This window comes from Xiphophorus couchianus, chromosome 7, assembly GCF_001444195.1.
Source record: "Xiphophorus couchianus chromosome 7, X_couchianus-1.0, whole genome shotgun sequence".
Taxonomy (NCBI): domain Eukaryota; kingdom Metazoa; phylum Chordata; class Actinopteri; order Cyprinodontiformes; family Poeciliidae; genus Xiphophorus; species Xiphophorus couchianus.
The window spans coordinates 4,179,682-4,191,988 of record NC_040234.1 but is presented as its reverse complement, the minus strand read 5'-3'; the positions used below and the strand labels follow the sequence as shown (position 1 = coordinate 4,191,988).

The window sequence follows — 12,307 nt, the reverse complement described above, 5'->3', positions numbered from 1 at the left end:
TGTGAATACTTCATCACTTCAGTTCATCTGGATCTGTTATAGATGAACTCGACTTCAACACAGGAGGGGCCAACAGTGGGAAGAAGACATTTTTTTTCTATGTAACTTCTTCTAATCAAATCTGGGACAAACTTCCAGGAAACTGCAAAACTTCCAAAACACTGATTTACTTTAAATCAAGACTAAAAACAAACCATTTTAGAGCTTCCTCTGATTCCTAGTAACTGGAACATTGAGCAATGTATTTGTTAAATATTTGCTTACGGATGGCATTTGACAAAATCTAATGTTTATTCCTTGTTTCATGATTGGTCACAGTATCAAGTCTTAGTGCCTGTTTTCAAAGAAATATTATCTTGATTATTAAACCACAGAACACTGACCAGTCAACTTTTCAGGCATCAAAAAAATGAAACCAAGTCAGAGGATGAGTCAGAGTCAAAAAAGAGGAAAAACTAGTTAAATGGAAAACATGGGACATGTACAGTACTTCAGGCAGTCTTTGTTCTCATTTCCTTTGAAGATAAGACGCATATGAAGCCAGTATTTTTCCAACGACAACAAGGTGAATTCCGAAGAGGTATTAGGTAAAAATGTGGCAACTCACTCCCTGCCTGGTGTCAGAGAACAAAAGAGAGAAGTACCAGGTGTCGAAGTATCCACAGCAGACACACGAGAAGTGAAAGTTGTGTGTTTAGAATACAGGAGAGCTGCAAAGACCTGATCCAGGACCTGAGAGCTGCACCACCCTTCAGCTGACCAGATCAACGTTTTCCGCTTATAGCTCTATTTTACAATTTTTAAAGGGGCACTACTGTGTGTTGTACAACCACACAGAATCATCTGACAGCACAGTGAAGTAACAATGTTACCTACAGTTGTTATAAAAATGCTGCATATATCAAATATGGCTCAAAAGAAATTTGACATTGTATTTTAAAGGCTTGAAATTGGCTTGAAAACTTCACCTTCAGGAAGTCACCGCAGCATGGCTCTTCTATTAACCCTTTAACAACTACTGAGAAGTAGCTGCTATAATGAGCTCCGCAGATGCAGTTACACCAAATGTTTGCTAATTGCTGCTGGCTAGTCTGAAGGAGCTGAGTGGGGGAGTCCCAAAGGAGGGCTGCTCTGTGAGGCAGAAACTTGAAAGTTTGGAAACTACTCAGAGGATGGGCTTTGTCCTTGCTAGGTCCACCCAGCTGATTGGTTGCCACGGGAGATAAAAGGATTTCTCAAACATACAAGAAAGACGCAACACTCCAGGTAAGTTTTTGATGAGGAATAACATTATAACATGATGTAAAGCTAAAAAAAATTGATTTTGCATAATACTGCCCCTTTAAGCTTTATTATCTTCGGTTATTTCCATAGATGCAGAAACGGAAATTAAAATATGTTGGTTGCAACAAGCCGATGGTAACATGATCCAGAACAGATCCACAAGGTTGTTCAGTTCCTTAATTCATGAGCTGAAAACTCATTAGAAATAGTTTCTGTGGAAGACTGAGAATCAGTGCATTTTGTAGGAAAAAGAAGGAAAGCAGAGGCTGGAGTTTGTCAGCCTCATTGTGAGACCGACTCGAACTGTAAGGCTGGAGTTGTAGAAGTTAGTAGAGAAGTAGAGGAAGAACGTGGACAAGTTTTAGGGCTTGTGGAGTATTTAATTATAGCACAAAATAACAAAAAGTGGACCTCGTTTAACTGGTATCAGTCTTTTTGTATTTGAAACGTAATCAATTACAAATTTATTGATGGAACTTGACTTAATGCTGTGTTTTGATTGTTGATTCTATCTTGCATTGTGTTTCTGTGTTTGTAATGATGATGTAGGTGAAATGTCTTGCTGCTGAAATGTGCTATACAAATAAAATTTGATTGATTGATTGATTTTTAAATTGCACTGATCCCAGTCGCATATTCTGTTAAATAAAGGCAAAACAGGAAGAGGACCAGCTGCTGTCTCCTTCTGAGAACCCGGACCAGCATCACCAGCAGCTGATGGTAGACTGATAGGCGGGAAGCCATCTGGTTCCAGTACACCTGGCTGTGGGGTTTACAGGTGTTAGTCTGAAACTTTTGACTATGCAAGTTTACAGACCCATTATGCCACACAGTGTTGACTGATTCCTGTGTCCAGAGGGCCAAACACGAGGCGACAATCATTAGCTCTTCTCCAGCCAACTGACCAATTGCATTCGTCCGTGTGTAATTTTGTAATTTTGTGGTTGTACACATAAACATGCACACATGGGCTAGTGACACGACACAAGAAACTTGAAAAATGTTCAACTTTTGTCGCTGTCGTTTGTCACTTCCTGTGTGTCGAGCCGATCAGCCAGAAAAGATGCAAAAAAGCTAGCTAGCTAGCAAGAGTATGTTAGCAGCTGTTTAGCGGTAGCTTCAATCGCCATGAGTCACAGAATGCGATGAAGACGTCTGACCGCGACTCAAACTTATGCATGACACAAAAGTCCCACAAGGAACAAAAACTACATAAGATTAAATAGTCCTTTAATGATACAATTTAAGGCCGGTAATAACTGTAGTTAAGGCTAAAGGCTAACTTACATACTAAGGCCTTAATTTTAGATACGTGAATTTAAGACTTTTTAAGAATGGGCAGAATAGACGTAAAACGGTAAACTGTGGATCTCTGCAGCTCCTCCAGAGTTACCATGAACCTCTTAGCTTCTTCCCTGACTGACATTATCCTTGTCCAGGCGCTTTTTAGACGTCACCGGCCGTGGCAGGGCTGCAGTTCTTCCATTCTCTTTCCATTGTTGAATGTGAACTTGAACAGTGAGATTTTCACTCTTTTACTAAGAATTACTAAGAATTATAGCATCAGGCTGATTACAAACACGCCACATTCTGGCGGTGTTATGTAAAATGTTTCTTTCATTTTGAAAACCATGGCACTTTTTTCTCCTCACATTTATGAACTACTTTGTGTTACTTACATCCCAGTAAAATTAATTGAGTTTTGTTGCTCTGACATGAGAACATGTGAAGCACATGAACGTTTTTTTTTTGCTAGTTACTGGATCTGAGACAAACCTAAAGTGTCTGATAGATGTGCTTTAGACTGGATTCAGCTTCAGTTTGTCAACTCTATGTTTGACTTGGTGATGAGCCAACATGAGCGTGCTCGCACATGTTTAGTTTACCTTTTTTTATTACGGAGAAAGAAATAAAACCCAGCTGGGAAGAATTCAAAGGAAAAACACCTGTAAAGCTTCTCAGAAAGTATTGCATGGATGATTTCCTGTAAACGCTTAATAGTACAAGCAGAGTCACAGAAAACATGTCTGCTTTTGATATGATGTTTTAATTTATTTTTTTTACATACAGGTTTCCCACATGAAAAGTGGGAAAATCATGGGAACGTGGGTATTATGAACCCTGCGGAGGGAGAACTCCTACTTTACCTCCTGCCACCAATCCGGACTCTCCGAGCTGGATGGCCACGCCGAACCCACCCAGTTTGACGGGAGCCGAGTTCTCTTTGGACGCCAGCAGCACGCAGTGAGGCTGAGGGTGAGAGCAGAGGAACGGAGGCTCATCAGTTCATGGTGGCACTAGGCTAATTAGAGGGTGAAGTTCCTTCAAAATAACACACAAATCATGTGAGCAACGACACGCCCAAGCCACCACAGTGATCTCACACACACTCACACAGAGTTTAATCACAGTGGGGAAGTGTAGCGTCACACAGATTATTTGCGATGTGCATCTGACCTCACATGTAGGAAGACCTCAGAACAATTAGAGGAAATGCATTAATGTGAAAATGATGTAAAGTGATGGAAGTGGTTTACGGCACTGCAACATAATTGGCCTGTGAAATGGACCAACATTAACGTTTTATGGAAGCTCTGATTGCAGTGGTTTCTGTTTACGACTAGTTTCTAAGCCTGCATATACAGTATGTCTTCAAACACTCCCTAACGAAACCTCATGGCGCCAAAATATACCTGTTACTAATAGGGTTTTCGATACAGATGACCGATACAGATGACACTCCAACATAATCATAATATTATATATATATATATATATATATATATATATATATATATATATAAATCTCAAGAGTGAATGGCGGATAGCGTTGTGCTGTGTTGTGATACATAAACCTGTTTAGTTTAGCACAATTTCTGATGAGGAATATAGGTGTTCCACCAGCACTTCGCTAATGGGAGGTGGGTTACTGTTCAGTATGAAGTGGAAGCTAATGGGTCAAAAGCTCACACACATTTAACGACATATTAAAATCACAGGGCCATCTAGTGGCCTGGCATGACAACTACAGCTGACTCGCGGTTTCTTGACGGGGCTGTCTAATAAATGTGGAACTTCTTCCCAACCGATATCCAAAAAATACAGACAGTTTCCAAGCAGCAGTCTCATGTAAACGTTGCCATAAACTCTGCTAGCATGGCAATAATAGACAGGAAAAACACGCGACCTGAATGACTAGTACAACAGCGTCATTCAGAAGGAACTTGCCCTATGATGCAGGTGGACGCTACGACACTGACATTTTTCTATTTTCTGACACACAGACAAGACAAACGGATAAGATATAGTATTCATACCCCTTAAACTGTTCTGTATTCTGCAACATTACAACCACAAATATATTTCATTGGAATTTAATGTGAAAGACCAACACAAAGCAGTATACAACTGTTTAGTAGAATATTCAAATGGTTTAGATATGCTCTTTAAAAAAAAAAATGCAAACAGAGAAGTTTTCCTAGAATAAATACATTCCACAAAGAAATTGTTTAATCTTAACCAGGCAATGGCGGGTATCAACTATAACTATAAATGACCTAATTTGAGATTTTGCCAAAACTACAGTGCTCTTTTCACCTCCGTCCTATTAAGGTTACAGTTTTAAAAAGTCACAGTGTTTGGGCGTAAATGAATTGTCACAGCTTGCCAGATCCAACCGGGCTTAGCTTCCCTCTGACAACACTGATCTAACTGCTGTGGGCACACACAGCAGTACTGATAGGTGTCATATCTTCTCCCAGCTGTCTCCACTAAGCAATACATCAGAGCTGTAATCAGATCCCGCAGATACGGGCCTGCCTTCTGTACTGCCTGCATGCCTCCGCTGTGTATAGACCGTGAGAGGAAAGAAGGGGGAGTAGCCTGGGGGAGTAGCCGCACTCGCAGCGTTCATTCTTGCTCAACACCACAGCATTCTGCACATCGGCGTTACTGAGAGAGCGCAGCCTCTCATTGCAGGGAGGGACAATGACCAGAGTGGCAGCGGCAGATCGAAGAGGACTCATCAGAGAACTGGTTTCACTTCACTCTGCTTCTATTTCTGCATCTGAACCTACGGAAACATGAGGAGGAGATCTGAAACTTTCTAAGTCGTCTTTTGGTTTAGGATTCTTTTTGTACTGACTCAACTCAAAGGAAAGTCAAATGTGGATTTGTTGATATACAAGGTGAGTTTGATTATTTTTCCCCCCTTTTCCTGCAGTGAGAAATACAAAGGAGGTTATAGAAATGTCAAACTAGCTTCCTTCTTCTTTTACCATTAGTGATGTCAAAGATGTGCTGATAAGGAGACCTCACAGCAACATTTTAGTGTATTTGCTCATGCAGTCCAACCAGCAGATGGTTTGTTGCAAGATTAGGAACAAAGTCAGATACCACAACAGATTGGTAACTAAGCAAAGTGCAGCAGATATTAGGCAGGAAGCTTTTGGGTGTGCTCTGAATATATAATTGACTAAGCAGGCAGAAACATAGCTTACAGAAAAAAAACTACCAAAGTTATTATAGTTAACTAAACCTAACAGAATAATGAAAACTGACAGAAAAGACATTTTTGTTTACTGAAATAAATAAAAACAGTAATTAATGTGGAAAAAATATAACTAACTGGAACTATACTGTATGTTTGTAAAACTAACTAAAACATACTTAAAGTGTAGATACAAGATCCCTCGTTTTTGTATTTATTACTCTATGTCAGGGGTCTCAAACTCTAGTCCTCGAGGGCCGCTGTCCTGCAACGTTTAGATGTGCCTCTGCTGCACCACACCTGAAAAGAATAATTAGATCATTAAGGCTCTGGAGAACTGATCTACACAAGGAGGAGGTAATTAAGCCATTTCATTCCAGTGTTTTGTACCAGTGGCACATCTAAAAACTGCAGGACAGCGGCCCTCGAGGACTGGACCTTGAGACCCCTGCATCTATGTATTCAGACTAATGTGAAATAGTTTTTTTCACCCCTACAAAATAATTTTAAGTCACCTGTCAGCAAATTACGGCATTCCATGCTCCTCCTGGCAGCACTTATTGCCTTACTAATTATTAGTCCGCAAAATGGTGTTAGCTAAAGTTGGGATAAAACACCAGAGTCAGTTGTTGCTCATCAATAATTGAATACATTTTTTGAATTGGTGTGAGTATTCATTACCCAATTGATGTATGGTAATCACAGTACAATGCTTTGGTTAATTCTTAGGTACAGAATTCAAAAAGGTCAAAGTATGAAAAACTAAAAGCACTACTATAACAAACAAAAACTAACCTGAAACTAAACAACATTTAACTCATTTTAACTCATTACAACTACCAAACACACTCCAAACATAATGTAAAATGAACTGAATTAGACAAAAAAGTCACAACAAATTAAAAGTGAACTATAATGAAAACCCCTCTCGCTTCATCTCATCTGTTAGTCGGTAGGGTTGAGAATCACAACGCCATGATGACCTCCACTTTCACGACCCCGAACACCTCAAAAGCGTGTAACACCAGCGAAGAGGTGGACGACAAAATGCTCCAGACCCCGCTGGCCGTGCTCTACTCCATCATCTTCATCCTGGGTCTCACCGGGAATCTGGTGGCTCTCTGGGTTTTCTTCTTCGTTCACTCCAAGAAGAACTCCCTACGGATCTTCCTCATGAACCTGGCGTTCGCGGACCTGCTGCTGGTCGTCTGTTTGCCGTTCAGGATCCAGTACCACCTCCAGCAGAACGAGTGGGAGCTAGGGCACACAATGTGCAAGCTAGTGGGCTACCTCTTCTACATGAACATGTATGTCAGCATCACCCTGCTGGGGCTGATCAGCATCGACCGCTACCTGAAGATCTACGGCAGTGCGCGTACTCGGCATAATCTGAGCTCCCCGAGGTGGAGCATCATCGTCTGCGCCATCATTTGGGCAGTGGCCCTGGTTTTCATGATCCCATTCGTCCTTGAAAGCAATGACAAATGTGTCAATGCAAAAAGGTAAGTTGCAGTTAGAAGAGGTTACACATTGGTCTTGTGCTTTGCTTCAAAAGTCTCAGCAGGTGACTGTTTTTTTTGTTTTGTTTTCAGGTGTTTCCACTACAAGACAATTCCGCAGGAAGGCATGCTGAAAGTACACATCAACATCTTTGTGCTGGTCGTCTTCTGGTTGGTCTTCGTCTCTCTGGTGTTGTCCTACGGAAAGATCGCCCTGAAACTCCTGCGGAGGTCGCAGCAGAGACCGGACCTGCCCACAGCCCCCCACTACAGTCGAGTTGCTCGCAAGTCCTTCTTTGTCCTGTTTCTGTTCGTCATCTGCTTCGTCCCCTATCACGTCTTCCGGGTCTTCTACATAAAAACCCAGATCACCAAGGAGACCTTGGAGATGCGCAACTTGGCCGACAAGTTCAACGAGATTTCGCTGGTGTTTTCCGCTCTCAACAGCTGCCTGGACCCCGTCATGTTCTTCCTGCTGTCCGCCTCAATGAGGAAGGAGGTGCGGCGCTTCATGTCGAGTGTGTTTTGCACCCGAGACATCAGCGGAACCAGCGGGGCTAACTCCAGCACCGAACAGGACAGCAGGAGTGACAAGAGACAGTCGAATGCCCTCGACAATATGAACGAGAAAAAATATGTTTTATAAAGCTCCAGCTGAGCTGGAGAATAAGCAGAACCAGAGACTTAAAAACTGGGACTCCCAGTTTTTGTCTTCAACTTTGAAAAATTCAATGTGGGGACTGATGGATAAGGCAACAAAGTTTCTCCTCTGTGTATCAGGAGCCTGGCAGGTCATCAGACTTTACTTGTCCCCCCAGCAGGCTAAGCGCCATTTATTTATTTTAAATAGTGTTTGCTATATACCAATAACAGTGAAAGTAAAGACAGATAAAGTTCTATAGTTGACGCATTGAACTGGGTGACCACCTGCACCTGCCTGTTGGCCTCACACACTATTACTTCCAACTTATGATGCCTGCTTGTGCACCTCCAAATTTTTGTAACTTTACAAGTTTTTAAACACAAAAGCATGTTGGGTTGCTGGAGGACTGCCCTGGTGCCCCTACCACCGGGTTTCGAAGGTTTTCTGGGGGAAACTCTGCATGTAGCCAAAAATATTAGCTCTATTTATGCATTTATTGCTAGTATAACTATTTATATACATATATAGGGAAGGAGCATGATGTAATGTGTCTTGCAAAACTATTTAAACCCCTTGACTTTCACAATTCATCACATTACAAATGCAAAATTAAATGTATTGTATTTGGATTTTTGTGTTTCAGACGTATGGATGCGTTTAACAGCCAGAGGCACAAATTCAGGTGCAGAATCTCATTAAAATAAAAAGTTTCTTGTTAATATATAACAAGATTTACAAGTCATTAAAACTAAAATAGGCTCCCTTTTAAACAAGAAAGTTTGTACCAGTCAAGTTTGTACAGCTAGATATTTAGGAGAAACAAGAGTGAGAAGATGGAGTCAGAGGGAGATCCTAAGTCATAATCTGTCAGAGAAACATATTTTTACACCTTACTGTAGCAAAACTTTGTCGTTACAACAAGATACTTCTGAATTGATGGCAGGTGAACACTTCCATACAGACCAACACAAAGCAATGCATAAATGTGGAGCAAAATGAAAAGGAGTCATGGTTTTTCATTCATCCATAATCTATACCCCTCAAGGCAGGGCGAGTGTTTACTTCTTCTTAAATAAAAATCTGAAAATGTGGTGTACATACTCAACCCTCTTGACTCTGATTCCCCTAAATCCACTGAAACCACAGTATAAATCGTAGCAGCCTCGTTTACTAAAATTCACTTACTACAAAGAGCGACTTTTAGATTTTAAACTCTACATTACATTTTACTAAGTACAAGTTATAGCCATCTGTTAAGTTTACCATTTAAGAAATTTGTCAGATTTGTAGGTGTTGATTCAACTTGAAGCACAAGTTGGGGAAGGAAAGAGAAAAAAAAGGCGAGAAAATAAAACCTCGAAGTTATCCATCATGCTGCCCATTTGGGAATTTGTCTGATTTGATTGAACTTGGATTTGCAAGTCATCAATTTGAAAAAAGGAGAGGAGGAAATAAAAAGCAGACGAGGCATTTGCTGTAACTTTTGAGTCAAACAATCTTCCTTGAACCAAGGGAACCCTGAAGAATGGGAATGTAAATATATACACTGCATATTGGTCATATACTAAAAAGGGCTTATTAATCAAAGCAGCCGTTTTATTTTTTTATTATGTATAATATGCTTCTCTGCCAGGGGCGAAGTGGCCTGGGGGGCGTCCAGAAGCCAAAACATTTCTTTAATGAGCCTAAAGGAGTTTTCTTTAGCTTAGTTGCATGTTCATCCTCTGTGTGATGATGCTGAAGTTGATTGTCTGTGTTTTAAAAAGTCTGTGCTGCATTTATCAGCCTGTAGTTCCAAATGTTAAAAGTTTACGCCAGACTGAGCAGGAATGAGTTCAATCCTGAGCTGAGTTTCATTAACTCTTTATTTTAGAAGTGAAAACAAAAAGGAAACTTTTATGGGGGCGGCTATAAAAGGACCAGTGGTCAAACCCGGATTTAATAATTGTGTATTTATTAGAGATGCTTTAAAACACAGGTTGTGATTTATTAAAAGCTTGCTCTGTATGGTAGAACAATAGAGATTATTAAAATGCTCTCAGAGATCTGCTCAGAAACATTTGTCTCCGTCCAGTCTTCAATCCAACAATCAAAATAAATGTAGATACAATCAATGTTTAGTTGTTTTGTTCCCCGGTTTGGACGTTGCCAGGGAGGGAGCAGGAGGTTGTGTTTAGGTTATTATGGGGTAGCAGAATGGAGGAAGGGTGATTGAAATGTTATTGATTATTTAATTAGGTTACTCCTCTGAAAAATCATCCAGGTTTGTTTAAGAGAGTCTCACTAAGTCTGAGAAATGAGGAAAGACTAGAAGAGAATCATGTATTTCGTCATATAAAATGCAATAAACATCTGATCACTACAGGAATCAATATACATGATTGCTGCTATTTGCTGTTTTATTTGAAGTGATTTGTGTTTCTGAAGTGTGTGCAGTTGACCTCTTGACCAGAGAACCCATGGAAAAGACACCCCAGTCTCAAATATTTGATGTATTCATTTATTTATCTGGTTAAATAAAGGGCCATATTCTTCAGTATTGGTAGAAAACTGACAAGGAGAGGATCATATTTCATAAAGACTGAATAAACATCTAAAAACATCTTTTTACCAAATGCAAAGTGATACTCTTCACCACTGACTCCTTCTGCAGTGCTTCTGAGCTGGAACATCATCGCCCCCTTCAGGACGATGGTAGGATGTTACAGAAATTCCTCAGCTTTCACTCACCCATGATGCACTAAACACATTTTTATGTTCAGTAAATGTAACTCATTAGTTCAAAATGGAACAGTGGAGAAGCAGGACAGACATGTGAACCACATATTTACATGCACTCGATAAAAACCTCACAGCGTTTTCTGTTTTAGGTCAATTAGAATGAACAATCTTGTGCTTATATGCCTGTTTCAAGGCTAATGAGACATTTTTACATGTTTTTTAAATAAATTTTTTATATTGAGAAGTTTATATACATTTCCTAAATATTCGTAAGAATATCCTTTAAACTCTGTGATTTGGGTTAAACATTTTGGGGTCCTTCGGGCATCTGGAGATTGAACCTAATAGTAAACCAAACAAGTGGAGGTTAACAGTTATCTTCTTTATTTTATCTTAGATTCTCGTGGTGTCACAGGATGTCACATGCTGAAGTAGTCCCTTTAAATATGCGCCTCCATTTAACCGCAGTGTTGTGAAATACAGTAAGTGATCAGAAGTAATGGTTACAGATACATGACAGAATCTGTGTGTAGGAAACCATTTGTCTTTCAAAAGAAATAAAAACGAACATTCATTATTCTGGGTAATAATACTAAAACCTGCAAGATGATATGCTCATATAAATAATTCACTAGGGGGAGACAACAGAAATGGAAACAAGGATGTTAACAAAAGGAAGAGTTGAGAGAAAATAAACTAAATATAAATGATAAAAACAGAAAGTTTGAGCTGCAGTGTGTAACTTCTACAACCAATCAGAGCCAAGAGGAGGGGCTTAGCGCTGTCAAGCCTTACCGTGGAGCCGCTGCTAAATGTGCTAAAAAAAAAAGCAAATTGCTGTTCCAAGAAAGCTGACGATTAATGGTCACGCTGCCAGCAAGGAGCTGTAGAGTAGCAGAGAGCAAAGTGGGAGGATGTGAGAAGGGTGTACACAAGAGTGATTGACAGTGCCAGGCTCTGGTTGTTTCTGACTGAGCCGTGTGTTTCCACAGATGACAATAAGACCACAGGGAGGCGGCAGAAGAGCTCAACTTCTTCACAGATTAAGATGTCTCATATTATACTGCCATAATATAGAAACACTTTAAACAAATATGTAAAAAACGATGTTTTTGTTACAGTTACACACTGCAGCTATAAAAATGTGCAAAAATTAATATTATTTGATTAGAAAAATACTAGTAGGGACATTTGAAATGTATTCTTAAAAAAACAAAAAAAGGAAAAGTTACTATGAAGCAAAAGAGATTCACTGACGCCTGGGGATGTTCCAGCAGCTCAGAGCTGAAACAGAGCATCTGATGAAGAACACAAGTTCTCAGAACAGCAACATTTCTGAAGGGCTGCTAGGAGAACCCTTTTTCTAAGGAAGAGCTTTCCTGGGTTTTTAGCCCTGTTCTCAGAAAAAAAAAAAAAAAGACGTCAGATTTCCTCTTTCTGCTGCTACTCAGCTACCAAGTTGCTGATTATTTAGAACAAAAAAGTAGATAATGTTCTCTAGAGGTCCAAAAAAGAAGAACCTAACAGTGGTGACTATATGATCGGGATGTAGACGGACATTAGCGGTTATCCAGGATAAAGGCAGGCTGCAGTTAATGAAACATAAAGATTTTACTTTGTGCCAATACGATGTTAGATTTACATGTTACTTTACTGTAGCTGAAAGACATA

The 12,307-nt window shown here is 40.0% G+C and overlaps 2 protein-coding genes across 12 annotated transcripts in view; one reads left to right on the top strand and one right to left on the bottom strand.

Moving 5' to 3' along the window:
* Positions 1-12,307, bottom strand: part of caska (calcium/calmodulin-dependent serine protein kinase a) — a 145,532-nt gene that overhangs the window by 49,722 nt on the left and 83,503 nt on the right. For all 11 annotated transcript variants that reach the window (XM_028022160.1, XM_028022161.1, XM_028022163.1 and 8 more), the window contains exon 6: positions 3,432-3,534. In XM_028022160.1, coding sequence (XP_027877961.1) covers positions 3,432-3,534 — 103 coding nt within the window. The remainder of the gene's footprint in view (positions 1-3,431; positions 3,535-12,307) is intronic.
* On the top strand, positions 5,083-10,518 carry gpr34b (G protein-coupled receptor 34b). The gene is made up of 3 exons (XM_028022173.1): positions 5,083-5,471; positions 6,723-7,275; positions 7,366-10,518. The coding sequence occupies exons 2-3, from the start codon at positions 6,749-6,751 to the stop codon at positions 7,916-7,918; spliced, it is 1,080 nt and encodes a 359-aa protein (XP_027877974.1). The 5' UTR covers positions 5,083-5,471; positions 6,723-6,748; the 3' UTR covers positions 7,919-10,518.

What these genes read in the sequence shown, in the direction of transcription:
- gpr34b (XM_028022173.1), top strand. Translation starts at nt 6,749, where the DNA reads ATGATGACCTCCACTTTCACGACCCCGAACACCTCAAAAGCGTGTAAC. An exon ending in AAATGTGTCAATGCAAAAAG is followed by an intron (nt 7,276 to 7,365) that starts GTAAGTTGCAGT and finishes TTTTGTTTTCAG; the next exon opens with GTGTTTCCACTACAAGACAA.